Source organism: Chiloscyllium punctatum, chromosome 41, assembly GCF_047496795.1.
Source record: "Chiloscyllium punctatum isolate Juve2018m chromosome 41, sChiPun1.3, whole genome shotgun sequence".
Lineage (NCBI taxonomy): Eukaryota > Metazoa > Chordata > Chondrichthyes > Orectolobiformes > Hemiscylliidae > Chiloscyllium > Chiloscyllium punctatum.
The window spans coordinates 38,536,985-38,564,179 of NC_092779.1; the positions used below are offsets into that span (position 1 = coordinate 38,536,985).

At 46.3% G+C, this 27,195-nt stretch overlaps 1 protein-coding gene across 13 annotated transcripts in view; it reads right to left on the bottom strand.

Moving 5' to 3' along the window:
• Positions 1-27,195, bottom strand: part of tmem108 (transmembrane protein 108) — a 192,818-nt gene that overhangs the window by 54,422 nt on the left and 111,201 nt on the right. Inside the window, exon 5 of one of the 13 annotated variants that reach the window (XM_072560727.1) lies at positions 18,849-18,922. The exons of the other annotated variants lie outside the window; for them this stretch is intronic. Within the exon in view, the coding sequence (XP_072416828.1) occupies positions 18,912-18,922 (11 nt within the window). The 3' untranslated portion in view covers positions 18,849-18,911. Of the gene's footprint in view, positions 1-18,848; positions 18,923-27,195 lie in introns of those variants that run through there. 13 annotated transcript variants of the gene reach the window in all.

Genomic DNA, 27,195 nt, shown 5'->3' on the forward strand with positions numbered 1-27,195 from the left:
GATAGGACAGTGTCGAGGTAGGTAAAAATGAGTTCAGTGGAGCAGGAGCATGCTGAAACAATGGGTCGACCAGGTAGTGAAGAATTTGAGGAAAGACATTCTGGCTATTGAGGGAGTGCAGCATAGGTTCACGAGGTCAATTCCTAGAATGACAGGACTACCTTACGCTGAAAGGCTGGAGCGACTGGTATTGTATAACCTTGAGTTTAAAAGACTGAGAGGGGAACTGATTGAGACATATAAGATTATAGGAGAAAATGAGGACTGCAGATGCTGGAGATCCAGCAATCTCTTTCCAATCCTCCCACTTCCTCCAAACCAAAGGAGTAGCCATGGGCACCCGCATGGGCCCCAGCTATGCCTGTGTCTTCGTAGGATATGTTGAACAGAACATCTTCCGCAGCTACACTGGCACCACCCCCACCTTTTCCTCCGCTACTTCGATGACTGTATCGGCGCTGCCTCGTGCTCCCATGAGGAGGTTGAACAGTTCACCCACTTTACCAACACCTTCCACCCCAACCTCAAATTTAGCTGGACCGTCTCAGACTCCTCCCTCCCCTTTTTAGACCTCTCGGGCGACCGAATCAACACGGACATTTACTATAAACCGACCAACTCCCACAGCTACATAGACTACACCTCCTCCCAGCCTGCCCCTCTAAAAATGCCATCCCATATTCCCAATTCCTTCGTCTCTGCCGCATCTGCTCCCAGGAGGACCCGTTCCAATATCGAACAACCCAGATGGCCTCCTTCTTCAAAGACTGCAACTTCCCCCCCAGACGTGATCGATGATGCTCTCCACCGCATCTCCTCCACTTCCCGCCCCTCCAATCGCCACCAGGACAGAACCCCACTGGTCCTCACCTAACACCCCACCAACCTCCATATACATCATATCATCTGTCGTCATTTCCGTCACCTCCAAATGGACCCCACCACCAGGGATATATTTCCCTCCCCTCTCCTATCAGTATTTCGAAAAGACCACTCCCTCCGTGACTCCCTCGTCAGGTCCACACCCCCCACCAACCCAACCTCCACTCCTGGCACCTTCCCTGCAACCGCAAGAAATGCAAAACTTGCGCCAGCACTTCCTCCCTTATTTCCCTCAAAGGCCCCAAGGGATCCTACCATATCCGCCAAAAATTCACCTGCACCTCCACACACATCATTTACTGCATCCGCTGCATCCAATGTGGCCTCCTTCATATTGGGGAAACAGGCTGCCTACTTGCGGAACATTTCAGAGAACACCTCTGGGACACCCAGACCAACCAACCCAACCACCCCGTGGCTCAACACTTCAACTCCCCCTCCCACTCCACCAAGGACATACAGGTCCTTGGACTCCTCCATTGCCAGACCATAGAAACACGACGGCTGGAGGAAGAGCACCTCAGCTTCTGCCTAGGAACCCTCCAACCACAAGGGATGAACTCAGATTTCTCCAGTTTCGTCATTTCCTCTCCCCCCACCTTGTCTCAGTCCCAACCCTTGAACTCAGCACCATCTTCCTAACCTGCAATCTTCTTCCTGACCTCTCCACCCCCACCCCCACTCCGGCCTATCACCCTCACCTTAACCTCCTTCCACCTATCGCATTTCCAACGCCCCTCCCCCAAGTCCCTCCTCCCTACCTTTTATCTTCTGCTTGGCACACTTTCCTCATTCCTGAAGAAGGGTTCATGCCCGAAACATCGATTCTCCTGCTCCTTGGATGCTGCCTGACCTGCTGCGCTTTTCCAGCAACACATTTTCAGCACATATAAGATTATTAAGGATTGGACACTCTGGAGGCAGGAAACATGTTTCTGCTGATGGGTGAGTGCCGAACCAGAGGACACAGCTTAAAAATATGGGGTAGACCATTTAGGACAGAGATGAGGAGAAACCTCTTCAGCGAGAGAGTGTTGGCTGTGTGGAATGCTCTGCACCAGAGGGCAGTGGAGGCCCAGTCTCTGGATTAATTTAAGAAAGAGTTGGATAGAGCTCTTAAGGATAGTGGAATCAAGGGTTATGGAGATAAGGCAGGACACTGATTAAGGATGATCAGCCATGATCATTTTGAATGGTGGTGCAGGTTTGAAGGGCAGAATGGCCTACTCCTGCACCTATTGAGTCCGGACTACGTTCAGATCAACAAGATTTGGACCCAAGCAGGGCAACCACTACCTACAACAAATCTGAAGCTTCCAGCAACAGACCCCCCTCTGGATCCTCCACTCCATGCTTACAGCCATGCGCCGCTACCTACATTCCCTGCAGTCAGCCCTACCCCAGCTCAGGACAACACTCTCACAGACCTGCAAAGGACCTCTACTGTTCTTCATCTACAGAAGAATCCATACCCTAGCCATATTGGAAATTAAAGACAGTAAGTACCAAAAACTTTCATGTACTTACCCCCACACTCCGGATTCCTCAACCATTCCAGTATCTTCCATCGGCCTCCGGAATCACTCGGGCGTCATTACCCATGTGGCCGCTGCAGCAACCGCCGCTGCGAACCATGACGTCACTTCCGCGCCCACCTACCATGCAGCCTCCGCGATTGCCGCCCAGACAACCGCCTCCACGATCGCCAGGAAGACCATCGCAGACAGATTTGTGGCCTCTGCGGGGTCCACAGCCACCGGGAACAACACCGTTTCTGTCGTCACCGCATCCACTTCTGCCCTCAGTGATGTCACTCACCTGCACAACGACCACGCCGCATGCGTCTCCGCCCCCACGCTGATCTCCGCCCCCACGCTGATCTCCGTCCCCATGCTGATCTCCGCCCCCACGCCTAACTCCGCCGATTTCCGCCCCCACTCCCAGCTCCAGCCACACACCAGGACTTAGCTCCCAGCCCTGCCATATTTTCACCATCCCTCCAGACCTCCCCCTCTCTGAGGATGAAAGATCAGTCCTCAGCAGAGGCCTCACCTTCATCCCCTTACGTTCCCAGATTAACGAGTTCAACACGCAGCAAGACATCGAACAATTCTTCCGTCGCCTTCACCTCCGTGCCTACTTCTTCAACCAGGATTCTCACCCACCCTCTGACGACCCCTTCTCCCGCCTCCAACACACCCCATCCACCTGGACACCGGGTGCTGGCCTCTTACCCGCCCTCGATCTCTTCATAGCCAACTGCCGCCACGACATTAACCGCCTCAACCTGTCCACCCCTCTTACCCACTCCAACTTCTCACCCTCACAACGTACAGCCCTCCCTCCCTCCGCTCCAACCCCAACCTCACTATCAAACCGGCAGACAAGGGAGGCGCAGTGGTAGTTTGGAGCACTGATCTTTACATTGCTGAGGGTAAACGCCAGTTTGCGGACACCTCCTCCAACTGCCTCTTGACCATGACCCCACCTCCCACCACCAAACCATCATCTCCCAGACCATCCATAACATCATCATCTCAGGGGGTCTCCCATCCACCACGTCCAACCTCATCGTCCCACAACCCCGCACAGCCCGTTTCTACCTCCTGCCCAAAATCCACAAATTTGACTGCCCCGGCCGACCAATTGTGTCAGCCTGCTCCTGCCCCACACAACTCATCTCTGCATACCTCGACACGGTCCTGTCCAAGAACTCCCCACCTATGTTCAGGACACTACCCATGCCCTCCACCTCCCGCATGATTTTCGCTTCCACGGCCCCCAACGCCTTATCTTCACCATGGACATCCAGTCCCTATACACCTCCATCCGCCATCACGAAGGCCTCAAAGCCCTCCGCCTCTTCCTTTCCCGCCGACCCAACCAGTACCTTTCCACTGACACCCTCCTTCGACTGACTGAACTGGTCCTCACTCTGAACAACTTCTATTTCCAATCCTCCCACTTCCTCCAAACCAAAGGAGTAGCCATGGACACCCACATGGGCCCCAGCTATCCCTGCCTCTTCATTGGATATGTGGAACAGTCCATCTTCTGCAGCTACACTGGCACCACTGCCCCCCTTTATTCTGCTACATCGAAGACTGTATTGGCACTACCTCGTACTCCCACGAGAAGGTTGAACAGTTCATCCACTTTACTAATACCTTCCACCCCAACATCAAATTTACCAGACTGTCTCAGACTCCTCCCTCTCCTTCCTAGACCTCTCCATTTCTACCTCAGACGACCGACTCAACACGGACATTTACTATAAACCGACCGACTCCCACAGCTACCTAGATTACACCTGCTCCCAACCTGCCCCCTGTAAAAACGCCATCCCATATTCCCAATTCCTTCAACTCCGGCGCATCTGCTTCCAGGAGGACCAATTCCAATACTGAACAACCCAGATGGCGTCCTTCTTCAAACACCGCAATTTCCCCTCGGACATGGTTGACGATGCTCTCCACCGCAACTCCTCCACTTCCCGCTCCTCCGCCCGTGAACCCCGCCCCTCCAATCACCACCAGGATAGAACCCCACTGGTCCTCACCTAACACCACATCAACTTCCAGATACATTGTATCATCCTTCGTCATTTCCGCCACTTCCAAACAGACCCCACCACCAAGGATATATTTGCCTCCCCTCCCCAATCAGCATTCCAGAAAGACCACTCCCTCCGCGACTCCCTCATCAGGTCCACACCCCCCACCAACCCAACCTCCACTCTCGGCACCTTCCTCTGCAACCGCAAGAAATGCAAAGCTTGCGCCCACACCTCCCCCCTCACTTCCCTCCAAGGTCCTAAGTGATCCTTCCATATCCGTCACAAATTCACCTGCACCTATACACACATCATTCACTGCATCCGCTGCACCCGATGTGGCCTCCTCTACATTCAGGAGACAGGCAGCCTACTTGCGGAACATTTCAGAGAACCCCTCTGGGACACCCGCACCAACCAACCCAACTGCCCTGTGCCTGAACACTTTAACTCCCCCTCCCACTCCGCCAAGGACATGCAGGTCCTTGGCCTCCTCCATCGCCAGACCATGGCAACACAACGCCTAGAGGAAGTGTGCCTCAACTCCCGCCTAGGAACCCTCCAACCACAAGGGATGAATGCAGATTTCTCCAGCTTCCTCATTTCCCCTCCCCCACCTTATGTCAAACGCAACCCTAGGACTCAGCACCGCCTTCTTAACCTGCAATCTTCTTCCCGACCTCTCCTCCCCCACCCCCTCTCCGGCCAATCACTCTCACGTTAACCTCCTTCCACCTACCGCATTCCCAATGCCCCTCCCCCAAGTCCCTCCTCCCTACCTTTTATCTTAGCATGCTTGGCACACCCTCCTCATTCCTGAGGAAGGGCTTATGCCCGAAATGTCGATTCTCCTGCTCCTTGGATGCTGCCTGACCTGCATTGGAAAATTGCCAGGCGTAGAGATTATAGTGTCTGGTAAACACCATAATTTCCTGGGAAACTGGGGCTGTCCATAGGAATGCCCATCATTGATTAGACGTCTCTTAGGATTGGGTCAACAGAGTAAGAGGGAAGGACATAGTAATTATGGTGCAATCAACTATTGTAACACAAAATGCATAAAAATGCTGTATTTTACTGTAAAAATCAGAGTATGTCAATGATCTCTGTTTTAAGCTAAGCCAAAGATTAAGGGAAAAATTGCTTTCTCACATCGAGGCCAGATTTCAGAAAGATCCTTTGGCCCTCTTCCATCACTGATGACTTTCTGTTTGAATAGAAGCCTGCCACTTGCCTGAAACTTGTCTGCCTCCTGAGTCTTCATCCCCAGTAATGGGCTATACTCATACATATCCCTACCACACTGGTGGCCACGATGAGTTTGCTTATTATCACTTCTATCCTTTTACCTCTGTCAGTTGAATTCTTTTTGCTTCAAGTTCCAACTTCATCTTTTCCAACTCGAATATTTTTTCTCTATATCTTTATCTTTTTCCCGTGTTTTTAACTGGAATGCGAACTGTTTCAGTTCCCTTTCTTTTTGACACCTTTGTCCTGCCATAGCATTCCTTTCCTTGTCTCTATTTTATAACTCTGGCCTTTTAATTTCACTTTCTAACTCCAATTGTCTCATTGGCAAATTATTTTTTTCCAACTAAACTCTATAGTGCGTTACGGTGACTAAGTGGTTAGCAGTATTGCCTCACAGCGCCAGGGATCCGGGTTCAATTACTGCCGCGGGCAACTGTCTGTGTGGAGTATGCACATTCTCCCCATGTCTGTGTGGGTTTCCTCTGGCTGTTCTGGTTTCCTCCTTCAATCTGAAGATGTGTATATTAGGCCGTGCTAAATTAGATTAGATTAGATTAGATAATTTACAGTGTGGAAACAGGCCCTTCGGCCCAAAATGTCCACACCGACCCCCTGAAGCGTACCCACCCAGACACATTCCTCTACAGTTACCCCTGCACCTAACACTACGGGCAATTTAGCATGGCCAATTCACCAAATCTGCACATTTTTTGGACAGAGGGAGGAAACCCACACAAACACAGGGAGAATGTGCAAACTCCACTCAGACAGTTGCTGGGGCGGGAATTGACCCCGGGTCCCTGGCACTGTGTGGTAGCATTGCTAACCACTGAGCCACCATGCTGCCCCATTAATAAGGGAATTGGTCTGGGTGGGTTACTCTTCTGAGAGTTGGAATGGACTTGTTGGGCCTAATAGCCTGTTTCCACAATGTTGGAATTTTATGATTAACTGTTTCTCTGGTATACATAAATGCTTGGCTAATTTAGTTACAATTTCAGCTTTCTTATTATTCCTAGTTAATCTCAACTTTAGCCTGTTTGCTAATTCTAAAAGTGACACCTGTTTCTATCTTTTTAAACTTTCTTGATAAATTTGGGAAGCATCCTCAACCTCCAGAACCACTTTAGTCATTTCCCCACTTTTGATTTAACCAACAACAAACAACTAAAATTAAACAGATTTTCCACTTCTCAATTAAATTTTAATTCAACATCTGGAACTACTATGCTCCAAGTCTGTTTAGATCTGTGAGGGCAGTCCATATCCTAAGTCAGTCCAAATCTGTCCAAATCTCAGACTTGAGCCCCAAATCTGTTATAAAGCAGAGGTGGATTAATTTCAAACCATTCACAAGGTGAGCGAATAACTGGGAGGAGTTACAGAGAGTGTGTTGCTGGAAAAACAGAGCAGGTCAGGCAGCAAGAGGAGCAGGAGAATCTATGTTTCAAGCATAAGCCCTACATCAGGAATGGTCTCCAGCATTGGCAGTCCTCACTTTCTCCTAGGAGTTACAAAGAGGTAGTCACAACTCAGGTACAGGAAAGTTTGATAGGTTCACGGTCAGGGGACAGAAAGAGAACCAGCAGACATTGGGAACCAACAGCAGTGCTCCTCAGTGATCCTCCCTCAACAGGAAGTATACCATTTTGGATACTGCTGGGGGAGATGACTTACCTGGTAAACCACAGAGTACAGATCTCTGTCCTTTTTGCTCAGGAGGGAAGAGGAGAGAGGAGTAGAGCATTAGTCATTGGGGACTCCACAGTTAGGGGGACAGATAGGAGATTCTGTGGAAATGAGCGAGACTCATGGTTGGTATGTTGTCTCCCAGGTACCAGGTTTCATGATGTATCTGATCATGTTTTCAATATCCTTAAGGGGGAGGAGAAGCAACCCCAAGTCATGGTCCACAGAGGCACCAATGATATAGGTAGGAAAAGGGATAGGGATGGAAGGCAGTAATTCAGGCAGCTAGGATGGAAGCTTAGAGCTGGAATAAACAAAGTTGTTATCTCTGGTTTGTTACCCATGCCATGTACTAGCAAGGCAAGAAATGCGGAGAGAGAGCAGTTGAACATGTGGCTACAGGAATGGTACAGGAGAGAGGGATTCAAATGCCTGGATAATTGGGGCTCATTCTGTAGTAGAGGGGACTTTTACAAATGGGACGGTCCAAACGTGAACCAGAGGGGTTCCAATATCCTTCAGGGAAATTAGCTAATGCTCTTCAGGAGGGTTTATACAATTCAGTAGGGAGATGGGGACCTGAATTATAGCTTCAAGAGATTGAGAGTAGTGAGGTCATAAGTAAGGCTTCAAGGTCACTGGAGCATACTGGCAGGCAGGAATGTGGCTTGAAGTGTGTCTACTTTAATGCCAGGAGTATCCGGAATAAGGTAGGTGAACTTGCAGCATGGGTTGGTACCTGGGGCTTCGATGTTGTGGCCAACTCAGAGACATGGATAGAGTAGAGTCAGGAATGGTTATTGGAGGTTCCGGTGTTTAGGTGTTTCAGTAAGAACAGAGAAGGTAGTAAAAGGGGGAGAGGTGTGGCATTGTTAGTCAAGGACAGTATTATGATGGTAGAAAGATGTTTGATGAGGACATGTCTACTGAGGTAATATGGGCTGAGGTTAGGAACAGGAAAGGAGCGGTCACCTTGTTGGGAGTTTTGAAGGTAAATCCACCTTTGATATGTGGAAGGCATTTCAAGAGAGATTGATTAGAGTGAAAATGAGGGATAGAAATGGCAAGATTAGGAAACCATGGATACTATGGAAAATAGGTGAAATTGTAAGATGACCTAAGAGGTAAAAGGAAAGATACATAAGGTCTAGGCAACTGAAGACAGAATTGGAAGAACATTGGGAATGTAGGACCAATCTGAAATGAGGATTTAACAGGGCTAAAAGAGGTCACGACATATCTTTAGCAAACAGGGTTAAGGAAGCACCGAAAGCCATTTATTCATCTATAATATGGGTGGCATGGTAGCACAGTGGTTAGTACTGCTGCCTCACAATGCCAGAGACCTAGGTTCAATTTCCGTCTCAGGCAACGCTCTGTATGGAGTTTGTACATTCTCCCCATGTCTGCGTGGTTTCCTCTGGGTGCTCCGGTTTCCTCCCACAGTCCAAAAAATGTGCAGGTTAGGTGAATTAGCCATGCTAAATTGCCCGTAGTGTTAGGTGAAGGGGTAAATGTAGGGGAATGGGTCTGGTTGGATTGCTTTTTGGAGGGTCAGTGTGGACTTGCTGGGCTGAAGGGCCTGTATCTGTAAATAATCTAATCTAATCTAATCTATAAGGAGCAAGAAGGTAACTAGAGAAAGATAAAGGAGGGAAGTTATGCATGGAGTCAAAGAAAATGGGTGAGATTCTTAATGAGTACCTTGCATCGGTATTCACCAAGGAGCAGAACGTGTTCGTTGTTTAGATTAGGGATAAATGTTTAATTTTTCTAAGTCAAATTGGCATAAGGAGAGAGGAAGTGTTTGGTTTTCTAAAAGGCATTAAGGTGGACAAGACCCCAGGTCCAGATGGGATTTATCCCAGGTTAGTGAGGGAAGAGAGAGAGGAAATACTTGGGTCCTTAACAAATTTCTTTGCAGCATTCTTGAACCCAGGTGAGGCCCCAGAATTGTTAATGCTGTCCCCTTGTTTAAGAAGGGTAACAGGGATAATCCAGGTAATTATAGACTGGGGAGCCTGACGTCAGTGCCAGGAAAGCTGCGGGAAAAAATACTGAGAGATAGGATCAACTCCCATTTGGAAGACAATGGGCTTATCAGTGATAGGCAACATGGTTTTGTGCTGGGAAGATCATGTCTTACAAACCTAATAGAATTCGTTGAGAAAGTGACAAAGTTGACTGATGGATGTCATACACATGGACTTTAGTACGGCGTTTGATAAGGTTCCACATGGTAGGCTGATGAGTGAAGTCACATGGAATCCAGGGTTTACTAGCTAGGTGGATAGAGAGCTGGCTGGGCAACAGGAGACGGTGAGTAGTAGTGGAAGGGAGTTTGTCAAAATGGAGAACTGTGACCGGTGGTGTTCCACAGGGATCCATGCTGGGACCATTGTTGTTTGTGATATACATAAATGATTTGGAGGAAGGTATAGGTAGTCTGATTAGCAAATTTACAGATGACACTAAGATTGGTGGAGTAGCAGATACTGAAGGGGGCTGTCAAAGAATACAGCAGAATATAGATAGGTTGGAGAGTTAGGCAAAGAAGTGGCAGATGGAGTTCAATCCCGGCAAATGCAAGGTGATGCATTTTGGAAGATCAAATTCAAGAGTGAAATATACAGTAAATGGAAAAGTCCTGGGGAAAATTGATGTATAGAGAGATTTGGGTGTTCAGGTCCATTGTTCCCTGGGTGGCATGGTGGCTCAGTGGTTAGCGCTGCTGCCTCACAGCACCAAGGACCTGGCTTCGATTCCTGTCTGTGTGGAGTTTGCACATTCTCCCATGCTGTGTGGGTTTCCTCCGGGTGCTCCAGTTTCATCCCACAATCCAAAGATGTGCAGATCAGGTGGATTGGCCATGGTAAAATGGGCCATAGTGTTAGGTGCATTAGTCAGGGGTAAATGTAGGGAGAGTGGGTTACTCTTTGGAGAGTCTGTGTGGACTTGTTGGACAATGCAGGTCAAGAAGGCACACGGCTTGCTTTCCTTCATCAGATGGGGCACTGAGTAGAAGAGTTGGCAGGTCATGTTACAGTAATGTAATACTTTGATTCAGCCATGTTTGGCATACTGCGTACAGTTCTGGTCGCCACATTACCAAAAAGATGTGGATGCTTTGAAACTGGTGCAGAGGAGGTTCACTAGTATGTTGTCTGGTATGGAGGGTGCTAGCTATGAAGATAGGTTGAGTAGATTAGGATTACTTTCAGTAGAAAGATAAAGGTTGAGGGGGGACCTGTTTGAGATCTACAAAGCCTCCGACGCTCCAGGGAAAACAGCCCCAGCCTGTTTAGCCTCTCCCTACAGGTCAAATCCTCCAACTCTGGCAACATCCCTGTAAATCTTTTCTGAACTCTTTCAAGTTTCACAACATCTTTTCGATAGGAAGGAGACCAGAATGGCACACAATATTCCAACAGTGGCCTAACCAATGTCCTGCACAGCCGCAACATGACCTCCCAACTCCTGTACTCAATACTCTGACCAATAAAGGGAAGCATACCAAACGCCTTCTTCACTATCCTACCGACCTGTGACTCCACTTTCATGGACCTATGAACCTGCACTTCAAGCTATCTTTGTTCAGCAACACTCCCTAGGGCCTTACCATTAAGTGTATAAGTCCTGCTAAGGTTTGCTTTCCCAAAATGCAGCATCTCACATTTATCTGAATTAAACTCCATCAGCCACTTCTCAGCCCATTGGCCCATCTGGTCAAGATCCCACTGTAATCTGAGGTAACCCTCTTTGCTGTCCACTACACCTCCAATTTTGGTGTCATAGAGTCATAGAGAGGTACAGCATGGAAATAGACCCTTCAGTCCAACCCATCCATGCCGACCAGGTACCCCAACCCAATCTAGTCCACCTGTCAGCACCTGGCCCATATCCCTCCATACCCTTCCTATTCATATACCCATCCAAATGCCTATTAAATGTTGCAATTGTACCAGCCTCCACCATATCCTCTGGCAGCTCATTCCATACACGTACCACGCTTTATGTGAAAAAGTTGCCCCTTAGGTCTCTTTTATATCTTTCCCCTCTCACCCTAAACCCATGCCCTCTAGTTTTGGACTCCCCAACCCCAGGGAAAAGACTTTGCCTATTTATCCTATCCATGCCCCTCATAATTTTGTAAACCTCTATAAGGTCACCCCTCAGCCTCCGACGCTCCAGGGAAACAGCCCCAGCCTGTTCAGCCTCTCCCTGTAGCTCAGATCCTCCAACCCTGGCAAAATCCTTGTAAATCTTTTCTGAACCCTTTCAAGTTTCACAACATCTTTCCGATAGGAAGGAGATCAGAATTGCACGCAATATTTCAACAGTGGCCTAACCAATGTCCTGTATAGCCGCAACATGACCTCCCAACTCCTGTACTCAATACTCTGACCAATAAAGGAAAGCATACTTCACTATCCTATCTACCTGCGACTCCACTTTCTAGGAGCTATAAACCTGCACTCCAAGGTCTCTTGGTTCAGCAACACTCCCTAGGACCTTACCATTAAGTGTATAAGTCCTGCTAAGATTTGCTTTCTCAAAACGCAGCGCCTCGCACTTATCTGAATTAAACTCCATCTGCCACTTCTCAGCCCATTGGCCCATCTGGTCAAGATCCTGTTGTAATCTGAGGTAACCCTCTTTGCTGTCCACTACACCTCGAATTTTGGTGTCATCTGCAAACTTACTAACTGTACCTCTTATGCTCACATCCAAATCATTTATGTAAATGACAAAAAGTAGAGGGCCCAGCACCGATCCTTGTGGCACCCCACTGGTCATAGGCCTCCAGTCTGAAAAACAACCCTCCATCGAAGTCTTCTACTTTTGAGCCAGTTCTGTATCCAAATGGCTAGTTCTCCCTGTATTCCATGAGATCTAACCTTGCCATTCAGTCTCCCATGGGGGACCTCGTTGAACGCCTTACTGAAGTCCAGATAGATCACATCTACTGCTCTGCCCTCATCAATCCTCTTTGTTACTTCCTCAAAAAACTCAATCAAGTTTGTGAGACATGATTTCCCATGCACAAAATCATGTTGACTATCCCTAATCAGTCCTTGCCTTTCCAATTACATGTACATCCTGTCCCTAAGGATTCCCTCCAACAACTTGCCCACCACCAAGGTCAGGCTCACTGGTCTATAGTTCCCTTGCTTGTCTTTACCTCCCTTCTTAAACAGTGGCACCACGTTTGCCAAACTCCAGTCTTCCAGCACCTCACCTGTGACTATCGATGATACAAATATCTCAGTAAGAGGCCCAGCAATCATTTCTCTAGTTTCCCACAGAATTCTTGGGTACATCTGATCAGGTCCTGGGGATTTATCCACCTTTACCCGTTTCAAGACATCCAGCACTTCCTCCTCTGTAAACTGGACATTTTGCAAGATGTCACCATCTATTTCCTTACAGTCTATATCTTCCATATCCTTTTTCACAGTAAACACTGATGCAAAAGACTCATTTATTGTCTCCCCCGACTCCTGTGGCTCCATGCATAGGTTGTCTTGCTGATCTTTGAGGGATCCTATTCTCTCCCTCGTTACCCTTTTGTCCGTTATGTATTTATAAAAACTTTTTGCATTCTCCTTAACCCTATTTGCCAAAGTTATGTCACGTCCCCTTTATGCTCTTCTGATTTCCCATGCTCTTACTGCCATTATACTCTAAGGATCCTCTTAATCTCTTCTGTCTATACCTGACATAGCTTCCTTCTTTTTCTTAAACAAAACCTCAATTTCTCTCTTCATCCAGCATCCTCTATACCTACCATTCCATTCACCCTAACTGGAATATACTTTCTCTGGATTCTTTTTATCTCATTTCTGAAGGCTTCCCATTTTTAGGCTGTCCCTTTACCTGCGAACATTTAACCCCAATCAGCTTTTGAAAGTTCTTGCCTAAAAACATCAAATTTAGCCTTCCTCCAATTTAGAACTCAACTTTTAGATCCGGTCTATTCTTCTCCATCACTATTTTAAAACCAACAGAATTATGGTTGCTGGTCCCAAAGTGCTCCCCCACTGACACCTCATGTATTTATTTCCTAAGAGCAGGTCAAGTTTTGCAACTTCTCTAGTAGGTACATCCACATACTGAATCGGAAAAGTTTCTTGTACATGCTTTCATTCCTCTCCATCTAAACCCTTAACACTATGGCAGTCCCAGTCTATGTTTGGAAAGTTAATATCCCTTACTATAACCACTCTATTATTCTTACAGATAACTGAAATCTCTTTACAAATTTGTTTTTCAATTTCCCGCTGACTATTCGACAGTCTATAATACAACCCCAAGACGGTGATTGTCCCTTTCTTATTTCTCAGTTCCACCCAATAACTTCTCTGGATGTATTCCCAGGAATATCCTCCCTAAATTTAATCAAGAGATGGATTTCAATAAAAAATTTAATCAAGAAAGACCCACTCTGCTCACTACTGTAAACTTAGAGCAAGGTTACACATGGAAAACTATGCACTTATCTGTTCCTGTTCTGTGGGCTTTCCCTCACCGCTTCCCCCAAGACGAGTGTGAGTTTCATTATTTGTTAAGTTTTCCTAGATGCATTCCAATGGCCAGAGATACATGAATTTAAACAGCAAAGGTTGTCTTGCTGATTCACTGCTGTGTCAGTTAGCAGTGTGGGTTTCTTTCTCTCTCCCCTTCACTGGCCTTTTGTCTGTCCTTCTCCCTTAATTCTGGATGTAAATCTTACTAGGAAGGTTGCTCCATACCAAATGCAGCATTCAGTTCATTTTCTACTATGACTTGGTTAAGTATTCCCTCTGTCAGCAGAAATAAAACTTTCAGCCAGCGTATTCCTAACTTCTCAAACCCTATTAATCCCAGGTTATAGTCCAACGGGTTTAACTGGAAGCACTAGCTTTCGGAGCGCTGCTCCTTCATCAGGTGGTTTTAATCCCATTAGCCTGAGACATTTCTCCCTGCCTTCTAAAAGAACTTCATACCTTGCCTCTGCCACAAACCTTCTTCAACACCAGGAATTTAAAGAAAACATAAAAGGTTGGAGATCAAAACAAAACTTGAAAAACAATTCAGGTCAGTATCAGATGGAAAAATTATCCACAGGCCAGAATCCACTTGCAGAACTCAAAGCAACATTACCGTTTTCTTGTATAGGTGCTAATATTTCCATGATCATGTTTTTATTCACAACTACCATGTCTAATTCTCTTTGGGTTAAACCACATAGGTAGCCTTGATGTGCACAAGATCTCGAAGATATTACAAACTGACTGTCATAAAAGAAATAACTAAAAGTTCCACACAGCAAACCAATTATCAAAGATGCAGTCATTTCTAACTTTATAGCAAGATCTTTATCAAGTAAATATTTCTCAGCTGACATGCACTGAAAAAAGCACTCACCGTGATTGATTACCAGAAGAGGAGTGTCGATTACAGGGGCAGGCTTCAACCAATTGAATCTTTCTTGCATTGATTTGTCATTTCATATCAGGGTATGATCCTGATTCAATGACTCCTTCATTCATATGCTGCATATGAGCTTTTGATAAGGTTCCCCATGGTAGGCTCATTCATAAAGTCAGGAAATATGGGATACAGGGAGATTTGGCTATCTGGATTCAGAATTGGCTAGCTGACAGAAGGCAGAGAATGGTTGTAGATGGAAAGTATTCTGCCTGGAGGTCAGTGTTGAGTGGGGTCCTGCAGGGCTCTGTTCTTGGGCCTCTGCTCTTTGCAGTTTTTATAAATGACTTGGATGAGGAGGTTGAGTTGTGGGTTAGTAAATTTGCAGATGACACAAAGGTTGGAGGGGTCGTTGATAGTATAGAGGGCTACTGCAGGCTGCAGTGTAACAGGATGCAGAGCTGGGCTGAGAAGTGGCAGATGGAGTTCAACCTGGATAAATGTGAAGTGATGCATTTTGGAAGGTCGAACGCGAATGCTGAATATAGGATTAAAGACAGGATTCTTGGCAGTGTGGAGGAACAGAGGGATCTGGGTGTGCAAGTGAACAGATCCCTCAAAGTTGCCACCCAAGTGGATAGGGTTGTTCGGAAAGCATATGGTGTTTTAGCTTTCATTAACAGAGGTATTGAGTTTAAGAGCTGCGAGGTTTTACTACAGCTCTACAAGTCCCTGGTGAGACCACACTTGGAATATTTTGTCCAGTTCTGGTCGTCCTATTATGGGAAAGATACAGAAGCTTTGGAGACGGTGCAAAGAAGGTTTACCAGGATGCTGCCTGGACTGGAGGGCTTGCCTTATGAAGAAAGGTTGAATAAGCTCAGACGTTTCTCTCTGGAGAGAAGGAGGAAGAGAGGAGACCTGATCGAGGTATCCAAGGTAGTGAGTGGAATGGATAGAGTCAATAGCCAGAGACTTTTCCTCAGGGCAGGTTTGACTGGTACGAGGAGTCACTGTTTGAAGATATTTGCAGGAAGGTATAAAGGAGACGTCAGAGGTAGGTTCTTTACGCAGAGAGTTGTGAATGCATGGAATGCGTTGCCAGCTGTGCTGGTGGAAGCAGAGTCATTGGGAACACTTAAATGACTGTTGGACATGCACTCGGATAGCAATGAGTTGAGGCGTGCGTAGGTTAAGTTACTGTATTTCACATTAGGATTAAATCTCGGCACAACATCGTGGGCCAAAGGGCCTGTTCTGTACTCTATTTTGCTATGTTCTATGTTCTATCTGCATAGGTCACTTCTCCTGCTTGTTTCATGAAATCTTTTAGGTCTTGCCTGAATTTGTGGAATTCACTATCCCAGTGTGCTGTATGATGTAATTTAAGGAGAAGATAGATATACTTTTGATTAATAGTGTTGAACAATATCAAGAGCTGGCAGGAAAGTGACTTTGAGGCGAAGATGAGTTCAGCCATGATCCTATCAAATGGTGATGCAGGCTCGAGGGACTGAATTGTTTCTACATGCTTTTATTTCTTATGTCCTTATTTAATTGAATTCAATGTCCAGTAGCTGTTATGATGGAATTTGAAACCATATCCTCCAATATTACACTGGGCTTCTGGAATACAAATTCCAGTTCCATTATCATAATGCACAGTCTCCCCTACCCTCTTAAGCACATCAATACCAGTCCCTTTACAATCAGCTAATCAGACAACTTTTTCTTTGTTGACCATATCTAAACTGGTCACAAACTAGTGCAGCTATCCTCTCAATTTCCTTTACTCTAAGGCTCTTCTCAAAAAAATTTCCTCAATCCCTAGAATGTGCTAAACTGCTGGCAAATATCATAAAACATAGAATATAAAACAATAAAGTGCATAACAGGCCCTTCAGCCCTTGAAGGGCCTGTTATGCTGAGCCAATCTGTGAACTAATCTAAGCCCATCCACCTACAATTTCCCATTATCATCCATGAGCTTCTCCAAGCTGAGGTAGCTACATTGGCAGGCAGGGCATTCCACGCTCTTACCACTCTCTGAGTAATGAACTTGCCTCTGACATCTATCTTAAATCTAACACCCCTTTATTTACAGCTATTCCCCCTCGTAAAAGCTGATGTCATCATCCTAGGAAAAAGACTCTCACTGTCCACCCTATCTAATCCTCTGACCATCTTGTATGTCTCTATTAAATCCCCTCTTCGCCGTCTTCTCTCCAATGAGAACTGACTCAAGTCCCTCAGTCTTTCCTCATAAGACCTTCCCTCAACACCAGGCAACATCCTGGTAAACCTCCTCTGCATCTTTTCCAATGCTTCCACGTCCTCCCTGTAATGGGGTGGCCAGAACTGTACGCAATATTCCAAGTGAGGCCGCACTAGCGTTTTGTACAGTTGCAGCATGATATTGCAGCACCGGAACTCAATCCCCCTACCAATAAAACCAAACACACCATATGCCTTCTTAACAGCACTATCAACCTGGGTGGCAGCTTTCAGGAATCTATGTACGTGGACACCAAATCCCTCTGCATATCCACACTACCAAGGATCTTTCCACTGACCCAGTATTCTGCCTGATGAAGGGTTTTTGCCTGAAACATCAATATCTCCTGCTCCTCGGATGCTGCTTGACTTTCTGTGCATTTCCAGCATCACTCTAATCCTGAAACCAATCCCCAGCATCTGCAGTACCCACTTCTGCCCAGCATTCTGCCTTCTTGTTATTCTTCCCAAAGTGAATCACCTCACATTTATCTACATTGAATTCCATTTGCCACCTCTCAGCCCAATTCTGCAGATTATCTAAGTTCCCCTGCAACCTGCAACACTCTTCCACACAGTCCATCACTCCATTGACTTTAGTGTCATCTGCAAACTTACTATGCCTGCGTCCAAGTCCTCTGTGCTCTGTGCAGCACGGTGGCTCAGCGGTTAGCACTGCTACCTCACGGTGCCAGGGATCGAGGATCGATTCCAAACTCAGGTGACTGTCTGTGTGGAGTTTGCATGTTCTCCCCATGTCTGCGTGGGTTTCCTCCAGGTGCTCCAGTTTCTTCCCACAGTCCGAAGATGTGCCGGTTGGGTGAATTGGCCAAGCTAAATTGCCATTAGTGTTCAGGTGCATTAGTCAGGGGTAAATGTAGAGTGATAGGTTAGGGGAATTGTCTTATATAGGTTATTGTTCAGAGGGTAGGTATGGACTTGTTGAATGTAAAGGCCAGTTTCCATACTGCCGGGATTTTATGATTCTCAGAACATTCATATTGCCCTTGAAACTTTCTCACAGAAACTGGAGGTACAACAATTTAGTTGTGGTCTAGCCAATGTTTGACAAAGTTTCGTTACATTCTTGCTTCATACTCACAACAATTTAAGAAATAGGAGCAAGTGCTCCATAGAATCATACAGAATTTTCGATGAGGACTCATCTACTGAGATAGCGTGGGCTGAGGTTAGAAACAGGAGAGGAGAGGTCACACTGCTTGGAGGTTTTTATAGGCCTCCGCAGAGTTCCAGGGAGGTGGAAGAGAGGATTAACAAAATTATTGTTGGTAGGAGTGAAAGGAACAGGGTGGTTATTATGGGGGGACTTCAACTTCCCCAACATTGACTGGAAATGCTGACTCTAGTATGTCAGATGGATCAGTTTTTGTCCAATGTGTACAGGAGAGTTTTCTGACACAGTATGTCGAAGGGCCAACAGGAGGGGAGGCCACACGGATCTGGTGCTTGGTAATGAACCAGGCCAGGTGTTTGATTTAGTTGTAGGTGAGCACTTTGGAGAGAGTGACCATAATTCAGTTACGTCTAATTTGGTGATGGAAAGGGATAGGTACATGCCACACATCAAGAGTTATCGATGCGGCAAGGGCAATTATAAGGTGATTAGGCAAGAATTAAGATGCATAGAATGGGGTAGCAAAATACAGGGGATGCAGACAATGGAAATGTGGAGCTGGTTTAAGGAACGGATATTGTGTGTCCCTGTCACACAGGGAGGAAGTGATAAGGGAAGGGAACCATGGTTTACTTCAGAAATTGCATCTCTTGTTAAGAAGAAGAAGGAGGCGTCTGTGTTGATGGGGCAAGATGGTTCAGACGAGGCGATGAAGAGTTACAGATCAGCTAGGAAGGATTTAAAGAGAGAATTAAGAAGAGCATGGAGAGGACATGAGCAGTCTTTAGCAAATAGAATAAAGGAGAACCCTAAAACTTTCTACAGGTATGTGAGGAATAAAAGGATGATTAGGGTAGGAATAGGGCCAGTCAAAGACAGAAGTGGGAAGTTGAGTGTGGACCCTGTGGAGATCGGAGAGGTGCTAAATGAACATTTCTCGTCGGTTTTCATTCAGGAAAAGGAGAACATTGTAGAGGAGAATAGTAAGGTACAAGATATTAGACTAGTAAGGATCGAGGTTAGTTACAAACAGGTGTTAGCAATTCTAGAAGGAGTGAAAGTAGACAAGTCCCCTGGGCCGGATGGGATATTTCTGAGGATTCTCTGGGAAGCTAGGGAGGAGATAGCAGAGCCTTTAGTTTTGATATTTGAGTCATCTTTGTCTCCAAGTTTAGTACCTGAGGACTGGAGGATTGCAAATGTTGTGCCATTGTTCAAGAAGGGCATCAGAGATGACCCAGGTAATTATAGACCAGTGAGCCTCACTTTTGTTGTAGGAAAGGTTTTGGAAAGAATTATAAGAGATAAGATTTGTAATCATCTAGCTAGCAACAATTTGATTTCAGATAGTCAACATGGTTTCGTCAAGGGTAGGTCGTGTCTCACAAACCTCATTGAGTTTTTTGAGAAGGTGATCAAGCGTGTAGATGAGAGTAGGGCGGTTGATGTGGTATACATGCCTTTGATAAGGTTCCACATAGTAGGCTGTTGGAGAAAATGCAAAGGCATGGAATTGAGGGTGATTTAGCAGTTTGGATTAGAAACTAGTTCTCTGAAAATATTCAGCATAGGTGGATGGATTAGTAAATTTGCAGACGACACTAAAGTCTGTGGAGTAGTGGACAGTTTGGAAGAATGTTGCAGGTTGCAGGGGGACTTGGATAAACTGCAGAATTGGGCTGAGTGGTGGCAAGTGGAGTTCAATGCAGCTAAATGTGAGGTGAAGGCAGAGTACTGGGTCAATGGAAAGATTCTTGGTAGTGTGAATGTGCAGAGGGATCTTGGAGTCCATGTGCATAGACCCAGGTGGATAGTGCTGTTAAGAAGGCATATAGTATGTTAGGTTTCACTCGTAGAGGGATTGAGTTCCGGAGCCACAATATGATGCTGCAACTATACAAAACACTAGTGTGGCCACACTTGGAATATTGCGTACAGTTCTGGTCCCCATATTTCGGGAAGGATGTGGAAGCATTGGAAAAGGTGCAGAGGAGATTTACCAGGATGTTGCCTGGTCTGGAGGGAAGTCTTCTGAGGAAAGGCTGAGAGACTTGGGTCTGTTCTCATTGCAAAGAAGAAGACTAAGAGGGGATTTGATAGAGATTAGATAAGGTAGACAGTGAAAGTCTTTTTCCTAGGATGATGATGTCAGCTTGTACGAAGGGGCATAACTACAAATTGAGGGATAATAGATTTAAGACAGATGTCAGAGGCAGGTTCTTTACACAGAGTGTGGTAAGGGCGTGGAATGCCCTACCTGCTAATGTAGTCAACTCAGCCACATTAGGGAAATTTAACCAATCCTTCAATAAACACATGGATGACTTTGGGATAGTGTAGTGGGACGAGCTGAGAATAGTTCACACGTCGGCACAACATCGAGGGCCTGTTTTGCTCTATATTGTTCTATGTTCTATGTTTTCTTAAAATCCATTCCCTTCATCAAGCATTTTTTTCACCAAAATTAGAATAGTGAAGCCTTTTACATATCAAAACCAGCTCTTCAAAATTACCTAACATTTTCCAGTTTCCTGCTTATCTTTTCCACTGATGTATTGCTTATAAAACCTTATTCACGACAGTTATTAAACCAATAAGCCTACAACTAATAAGAATAACCTTAAAACTTTTCTTGTATCAGGCTTTCCATTCTGATGGCACCTCCCCTATATCTAGTGAAACTTCAAACCTTCTGGCAAGCTGTTCTGCTATCCCTACCCCAACTTACTTGGTAAATCATCCAAAGCAGATAATCTAATGCATTCGAAATATTGCCAGCCTTTCCATGACCTCCCTCATCTCAATTTCTTACTGCTATAATCTTTACTTCTTCTGAAATATTGTCAGCATTCCCTTCCTTAGTAAACTCCAATTAAAGTACTCCTTTTCTAATGATCTTGGTTAGAGCTGTTATTACACCCTTCTGAAGCAAGTCTGGAGACAAGGATACTACCTCCACATTACTACCATACCAAAAGTGTTGGGAGTGTGATGCTGGAAAAGCACTGCAAATCAGGCAGTATCCAAGGAGCAGGAGAGTCAATGTTTCAGGCAAAAGCCCTTCATCAGGAATCGGTCTTCATCGCGCTTTTGCCCAAACCATCGATTCTCCTGTTCCTCAGATGCTGCCTGACCTGCTGTGCTATTCCAGCACCACACTCTCGACTCTAATCTCCAGCATCTGCAGTCTTCACTTTCAACATGCCAAACATGCCCTCTGCCTTAGATATTCTAGAGTTGCCTTGAAATTGATATCATCATTTTATCAAAGTTTTCATGATATTCAGTAGAATAGATAGTAAATACTTGAAATTTTTAGGGGTGGCATGGTGAGTCAGTGGCTAGTACTGCTGCCTCACAGCACCAGTTAATAAGGAACCAGGGACCCAGGTTCAATTCCAGCCTTGGGTGACTGTCTGTGTGGAGTTTGCACCGGTTTCATCCCACAGTCCAAAGATGTGCAAGTCAGATGAGCTGGCCATGCTAAATTGCCCATAGAGTTAGGTGCATTAATCAGAGGGAAATGGGTCTGCGTGGGTTAATCTTCGAAGGGCCTATTTCCACACTGTAGGCAATCTAATCTAATCTAATACCGGGAATTACTTGCACTTTGGGGAAGACTGGGGCCAGCAGGTATAGATTAAAAATCAGAGCCAGATTTTTCAGGAGTGATATTAGGGACATTCTATGCAGAAATGATGGTGAAAGTTTAGAACTCTTGTGTTAGATTAATTAGAAATTTAAATTTGAGATTGATAGTTTATTGTTATCCAACCATGTTAAGGGATATGGGCCAATGTCCATATGGAGTTACATCACAGATCAGGCACTATCATAAAGAATGGCAGAACAGACTCAAGCAACTTAATGTCCTACTCCTATTCCTAAATGCATTGTTCAAGTTTTGTTTTAAACTGTGCACTGATTGAAAACACAAAATAGTGTTATAGTAATTGCCTGGGGTGGCAGAAATGCATCATTCTTCCGCAAAGACTATGTTAATACAGGTACATATCCGTTTATCCAAGCATCCAAAAACCAAAAAGCTCTGAAAACCGAAGGTTCTCATGGAGCTTGCAGCATCAGTCATGTCTGCGTAACATCACAGGGTTTTCTTGGCGGGCAAGGGTCGCAACCACTCGACCCACATGGCTTGTGGCCCAGCACTCGGAGGCATCAGTTGTGTATTGTATTTATTGTGGCAAAAGTGATGACTGCAGATGCTGGAAACCAAAGTTTAGATCAGAGTGGTGCTGGAAAAGAATACCTCTATTCCTGAAAAAGGGCTTTTGCCCGAAACGTCGATTTTCCTGCTCTGCAGATGCTGTCTGACCTGCTGTGCTTTTCCAGCACCACTCTGATCTAAACTATTGCATTTACTGTGCTAAACTATTTAACTTTAGAGTGAAAATGTCAAAAAGAGGTGCAGGTACATCTATGGCTAACAATAACATAAAGAAAAGGAAGCATCTGTCATTATCAATAATGCAGAAAGTACTTATTGCAGAAGCTTGATCGTGGTGTGGCTGTGCGGCATCTTACTGAAGAATATGATGTCGGAACTACCACTGACTATGATTTGAAGAAACAGAAAGACAAGTTACTGAAATTTTATGGTGACAGTGATGACCATCGACTAACAAAAATAGGAAAACACTGCAGAGGGCAAAAAAATGAAGATCTTAATTGTGTGTTGATGGTCTGGATTATCCAACGAAGTGTGAACGTATGCCACTGACTGTCTGAAGGTCATGAAACAAGCTAGAAAATATCATAAAGAATTGAACATTAAAGGCGAATGACAATATTCAGAAGGTTGGCTGCAGAAATTCAAGAAGTGTAATGGTGTGAAGTACCTGAAAATCTGTGGTGAAAAGATTTCTGCTGACCATGAAGCAGCTGAAAATTACGTTGGTAAATTTGCCAAGCTGATATCTGACAAAAGCCTTGGTCGTGAACAAATTTACAATGCCAATGAAACAGCTCTCTACTGATGCTATATCCTCAGAAAAACATTAGCAACGGCTAATGAGAGAGCGCCACAGGTTTTAAGGAAACTAAGGACAGATTGGGTCAAGGTAAAAACAATGACTGCAGATGCTGGAAACCAGATTCTGGATTAATGGTGCTGGAAGAGCACAGCAGTTCAGGCAGCATCCGAGGAGCAGTAAAATCGATGTTTCGGGCAAAAGCCCTTCATCAGGAATAAGGGTGGAGAGATAAGTGAGAGGAGGGTGGGGGTGGGGAGAAAGTAGCATAGAGTACAATAGATGAGTGGGGGAGGGGATGAAGCTGATAGGTTGAGGGGGGAGGGTGGAGTGGATAGGTGGAAGAGAAGATAGGCAGTTAGGACAAGTCATGGGGGCAGTGCTGAGCTGGAAGTTTGGAACTGCAATGAGGTGCCGGAAGGGGAAATGAGGAAACTGTTGAAGTCTACATTGATGCCCTGGGGTTGAAGTGTTCCGAGGCGGAAGATGAGGCGTTCTTCCTCCAGGCGTCTGGTGGTGAGGGAGCGGCGGTGAAGGAGGCCCAGGACCTCCATGTCCTTGGCAGAGCGGGAGGGAGAGTTGAAATGTTGGGCCACAGGGTTGATTGGTGCAGGAGTCCCGGAGATGTTCCCTAAAGCACTCTGCTAGGAAGCGTCCAGTCTCCCCAATGTAGAGGAGACCACATCGGGAGCAACGGATACAATAAATGATATTGGTGGATGTGCAGGTAAAACTTTGATGGATGTGGAAGGCTCCTTTAGGGCCTTGGATGGAGGTGAGGGAGGAGGTGTGGGCGCAGGTTTTGCAATTCCTGCGGCGGCAGGGGAAGGTGCCAGGATGGGAGGGTGGGTTGTAGGGCAGCGTGGACCTGACCAGATAGTCACGGAGGGAACGGTCTTTGCGGGAAAGCAGAAAGGGGTGGAGTGGCAGGGTCTGTTTGGAGGTGGTGGAAATGTCAGTGGATGATTTGCTTTATGCGAAGGTTGGTAGGGTGGAAGGTGAGCACCAGGGGCGTTCTGTCCTTGTTACGGTTGGAGGGGTGGGGTCTGAGGCGGAGGTGCGGGATGTGGACGAGATGCGTTGGAGGGCATCTTTAACCATGTGGGAAGGGAAATTGCAGTCTCTAAAGAAGGAGGCCATCTCGTGTGTTCTGTGGTGGAACTTGTCCTCCTGGGAGCAGATACGGCAGAGTCGGAGGAATTGGGAATACGGGATGGCATTTTTGCAGGAGATAGGGTGGGAAGAGGTGTAATCCAGGTAGCTGTGGGAGTCGGTGGGTTTGTAAAAAATGTCGGTATCAAGTCGTCGTCATTAATGGAGATGGAGAGGTCTAGGAAGGGGTGGGAGGTATCAGAGATGGTCCAGGTAAGTTTAAGGTGAGGGTGGAATGTGTTTTTTTTTAAACAGTATGGAATGTGTTGAAGTTGATGAATTGCTGAACCTCCTCGCGAGATGCAGTCATCAATGTAGCGGAAGAAGAGATGGGGAGTGGTGCCGGTGTAATTACGGAAGATCGATTGTTCTACGTAGCCAACAAAGAGACAGGCATAGCTGGGGCCCATACAGGTGCCCATGGCTACCCCTTTGGTCTGGAGGAAGTGGGAGAATTCGAAGGAGAAATTAAGGGTGAGGACCAGTTCAGCCAAACGAATGAGAGTGTCGGTGGAAGGGTACTGTTGGGGACGTCGGGAGAGGAAGAAATGGAGGGTTTGGAGGCCCTGATCATGGCGGATGGAGGTGTAGAGGGATTGGATATCCATGGTGAAGATGAGGCGTTGGGGGCCGGGGAAACGGAAGTCTTGGAAGAGGTGGAGGGCGTAAGTGGTGTCTCGAACGTATGTGGTGAGTTCCTGGACTAGGGGGCATAAGACAGTGTCAAGGTAGGTAGAGATGAGTTCAGTGGGGCAGGAGCATGCTGAGACAATGGGTCGGCCAGGGTGGTCAGGCTTGTGGATCTTGGGAAGGAGGTAGAAACGGGCAGTGCAGGGTTCCCGGACTATGAGGTTGGAAGCTGTGGGTGGGAGATCTTCTGAGGTGATGAGGTTCTGTATGGTCTGGGAAATGATGGTTTGATGATGGGGGGGGTGGGGTCATGGTTGAGGGGGTGGTAGGAAGAGGTGTCCTCGAGTTGGCGTTTGGCTTCAGCAGTGTAGAGGTCAGTGTGTCAGTCTACCACTGCGCCCCCTTAATCTGCTGGCTTGATGGTGAGGTCGGGATTGGAGCAAAGGGATTGGGGGTCTGCGCGTTGTGAGTGTGAGAGGTTGGAGTGGGGGAGGGGGATAGACAGGTTGAGGCAGTTAATGTCCCAGCGGCAGTTGGAAATGAAGAGTTCGAGGGCAGGTAATAAGCCAGTGCGGGGTGCCCAGGTGGATGCAGTGTGTCGGAGGCGGGCGAAGGGGTCCTCGGAAAATGGGTGGGAGTCCTGATTGTGAAAGTAAGCTCGGAGGCGGAGGCAGTGGAAGAAGTGTTTGACGTCACGGCGTGTATTAAATTCATTGATGCGTGGACGGAGGGGGATGAAGGTGAGTCCTTTGCTGAGGACTGATCATTCGTCCTCAGTAAGTGGAAGGTCTGGAGGGATGGTGAAAACTCGGCAGGGCTGGCAGCTGGGATCTGGTGTGGATGTGGAGCTGGGAGTGGGGGTGGAGCCTGGAACTGGAGTGGGTGTGGTGGTGGGGGCAATGGGGGTGGAGTCATGAGTAGGGGTGGTGTTCCCCTCAGGGTTCTGAGGGGCAGGGATGATGACAGTGGAGTCTGTGGGAGGTGTGTCAGCAGAATGCAGGTGAGTGGCGTTGGTGGGGGTGGAAGTGGTGGCAAACACAGCAATGGGGGGAGCGGAAGTCACTGAGTGAGGGGTGGAAGTGATGTCACGTGTGGTGCATGAGGAATTGTGAGGGGTGGCAGCTGCACCAGCCGCATGGCTAATGGCGTCCGAGCAGTTTCAGAGGAATCTACTGGAATGTTTGAGGAGCGCTGGTTATGGAGGTGGGTAGATAAAAGTTTGTTGTACTTACAGTTTTTGATGTTTGAGATGGAGTTGAAATATGGTTTGTTGAGAGTATGAATTCTCCTGAGGATGTAGTAAAGAGTAGGTCCTTTGCAGTTCTGAGAGAGTGTGACCCTCAGCTGAGCCAGGGCTGACTGTAGAGAGGTTAGGTGCCGGCGCATTGCTGCGAGTGTGGAGCGGAGGATCTTGAAGGAGAACCCTAAATCTTGGGTGTGTCAATGCTGCAGGCACACACAAGGTGAAATTGGCAGTGATTGAGAAAAGCAAACATCCGAGATGTCTTAAAGGTGTACGCAATTTGCCTGTGCATTATTTTGCAAACAAGAAAGCATGGGTAACCAGCAAAATCTTTTCCAACTGGTTCAATAAGCACTTCATACCAGCAGCATGAGCTCATTGCAGACAAGTTGGACTGGAAGAAAAGTGCAACATTTTGTTGTTCCAGGGCAACTGTTCTGTACATCCCCCTTCTGAACAGCTTGTGAAAAGTAATGTTTTTGGCATTTACTTGCCCTTGAATGTGACATCAGTATTATAGCCTTGTGACCAAGGAATTTTATGCTCCATGAAGAGTAAGTATAAAGACTATTTTTTAAACAGTATGCTTGCTGCAGTCAACAGAGAGGTAGAAATTCAAGACTTCCTGAAAGAGTTTAGTCTTAAGGATGCCATTTATGCAGTTGCTAATGCTTGGAATAACGTTGTTCAAGCAACATTAACAAATGCTTGGCACAGACTCTGGCCTACAATGATATTTCTGGTAAATGAACCTGCAGATGAAGAGTTTGAAGGATTTCATGTCACTGCAGAGAAAAAGATGATAGCAAGCCTTGTTACTTACACACAACATTTATCAGACGAAAGTGTAAATCAATTACATGAAGCTGACATCGAAGAAATGCTGAACATTGACAATGATGTCCCTGTCGTGTATTCCTTGAGCGTTGGGAACATTGCTAATGGTTTTAAATACAGGTTCCTGTACAGATAAGTGTGAGGATAGTAG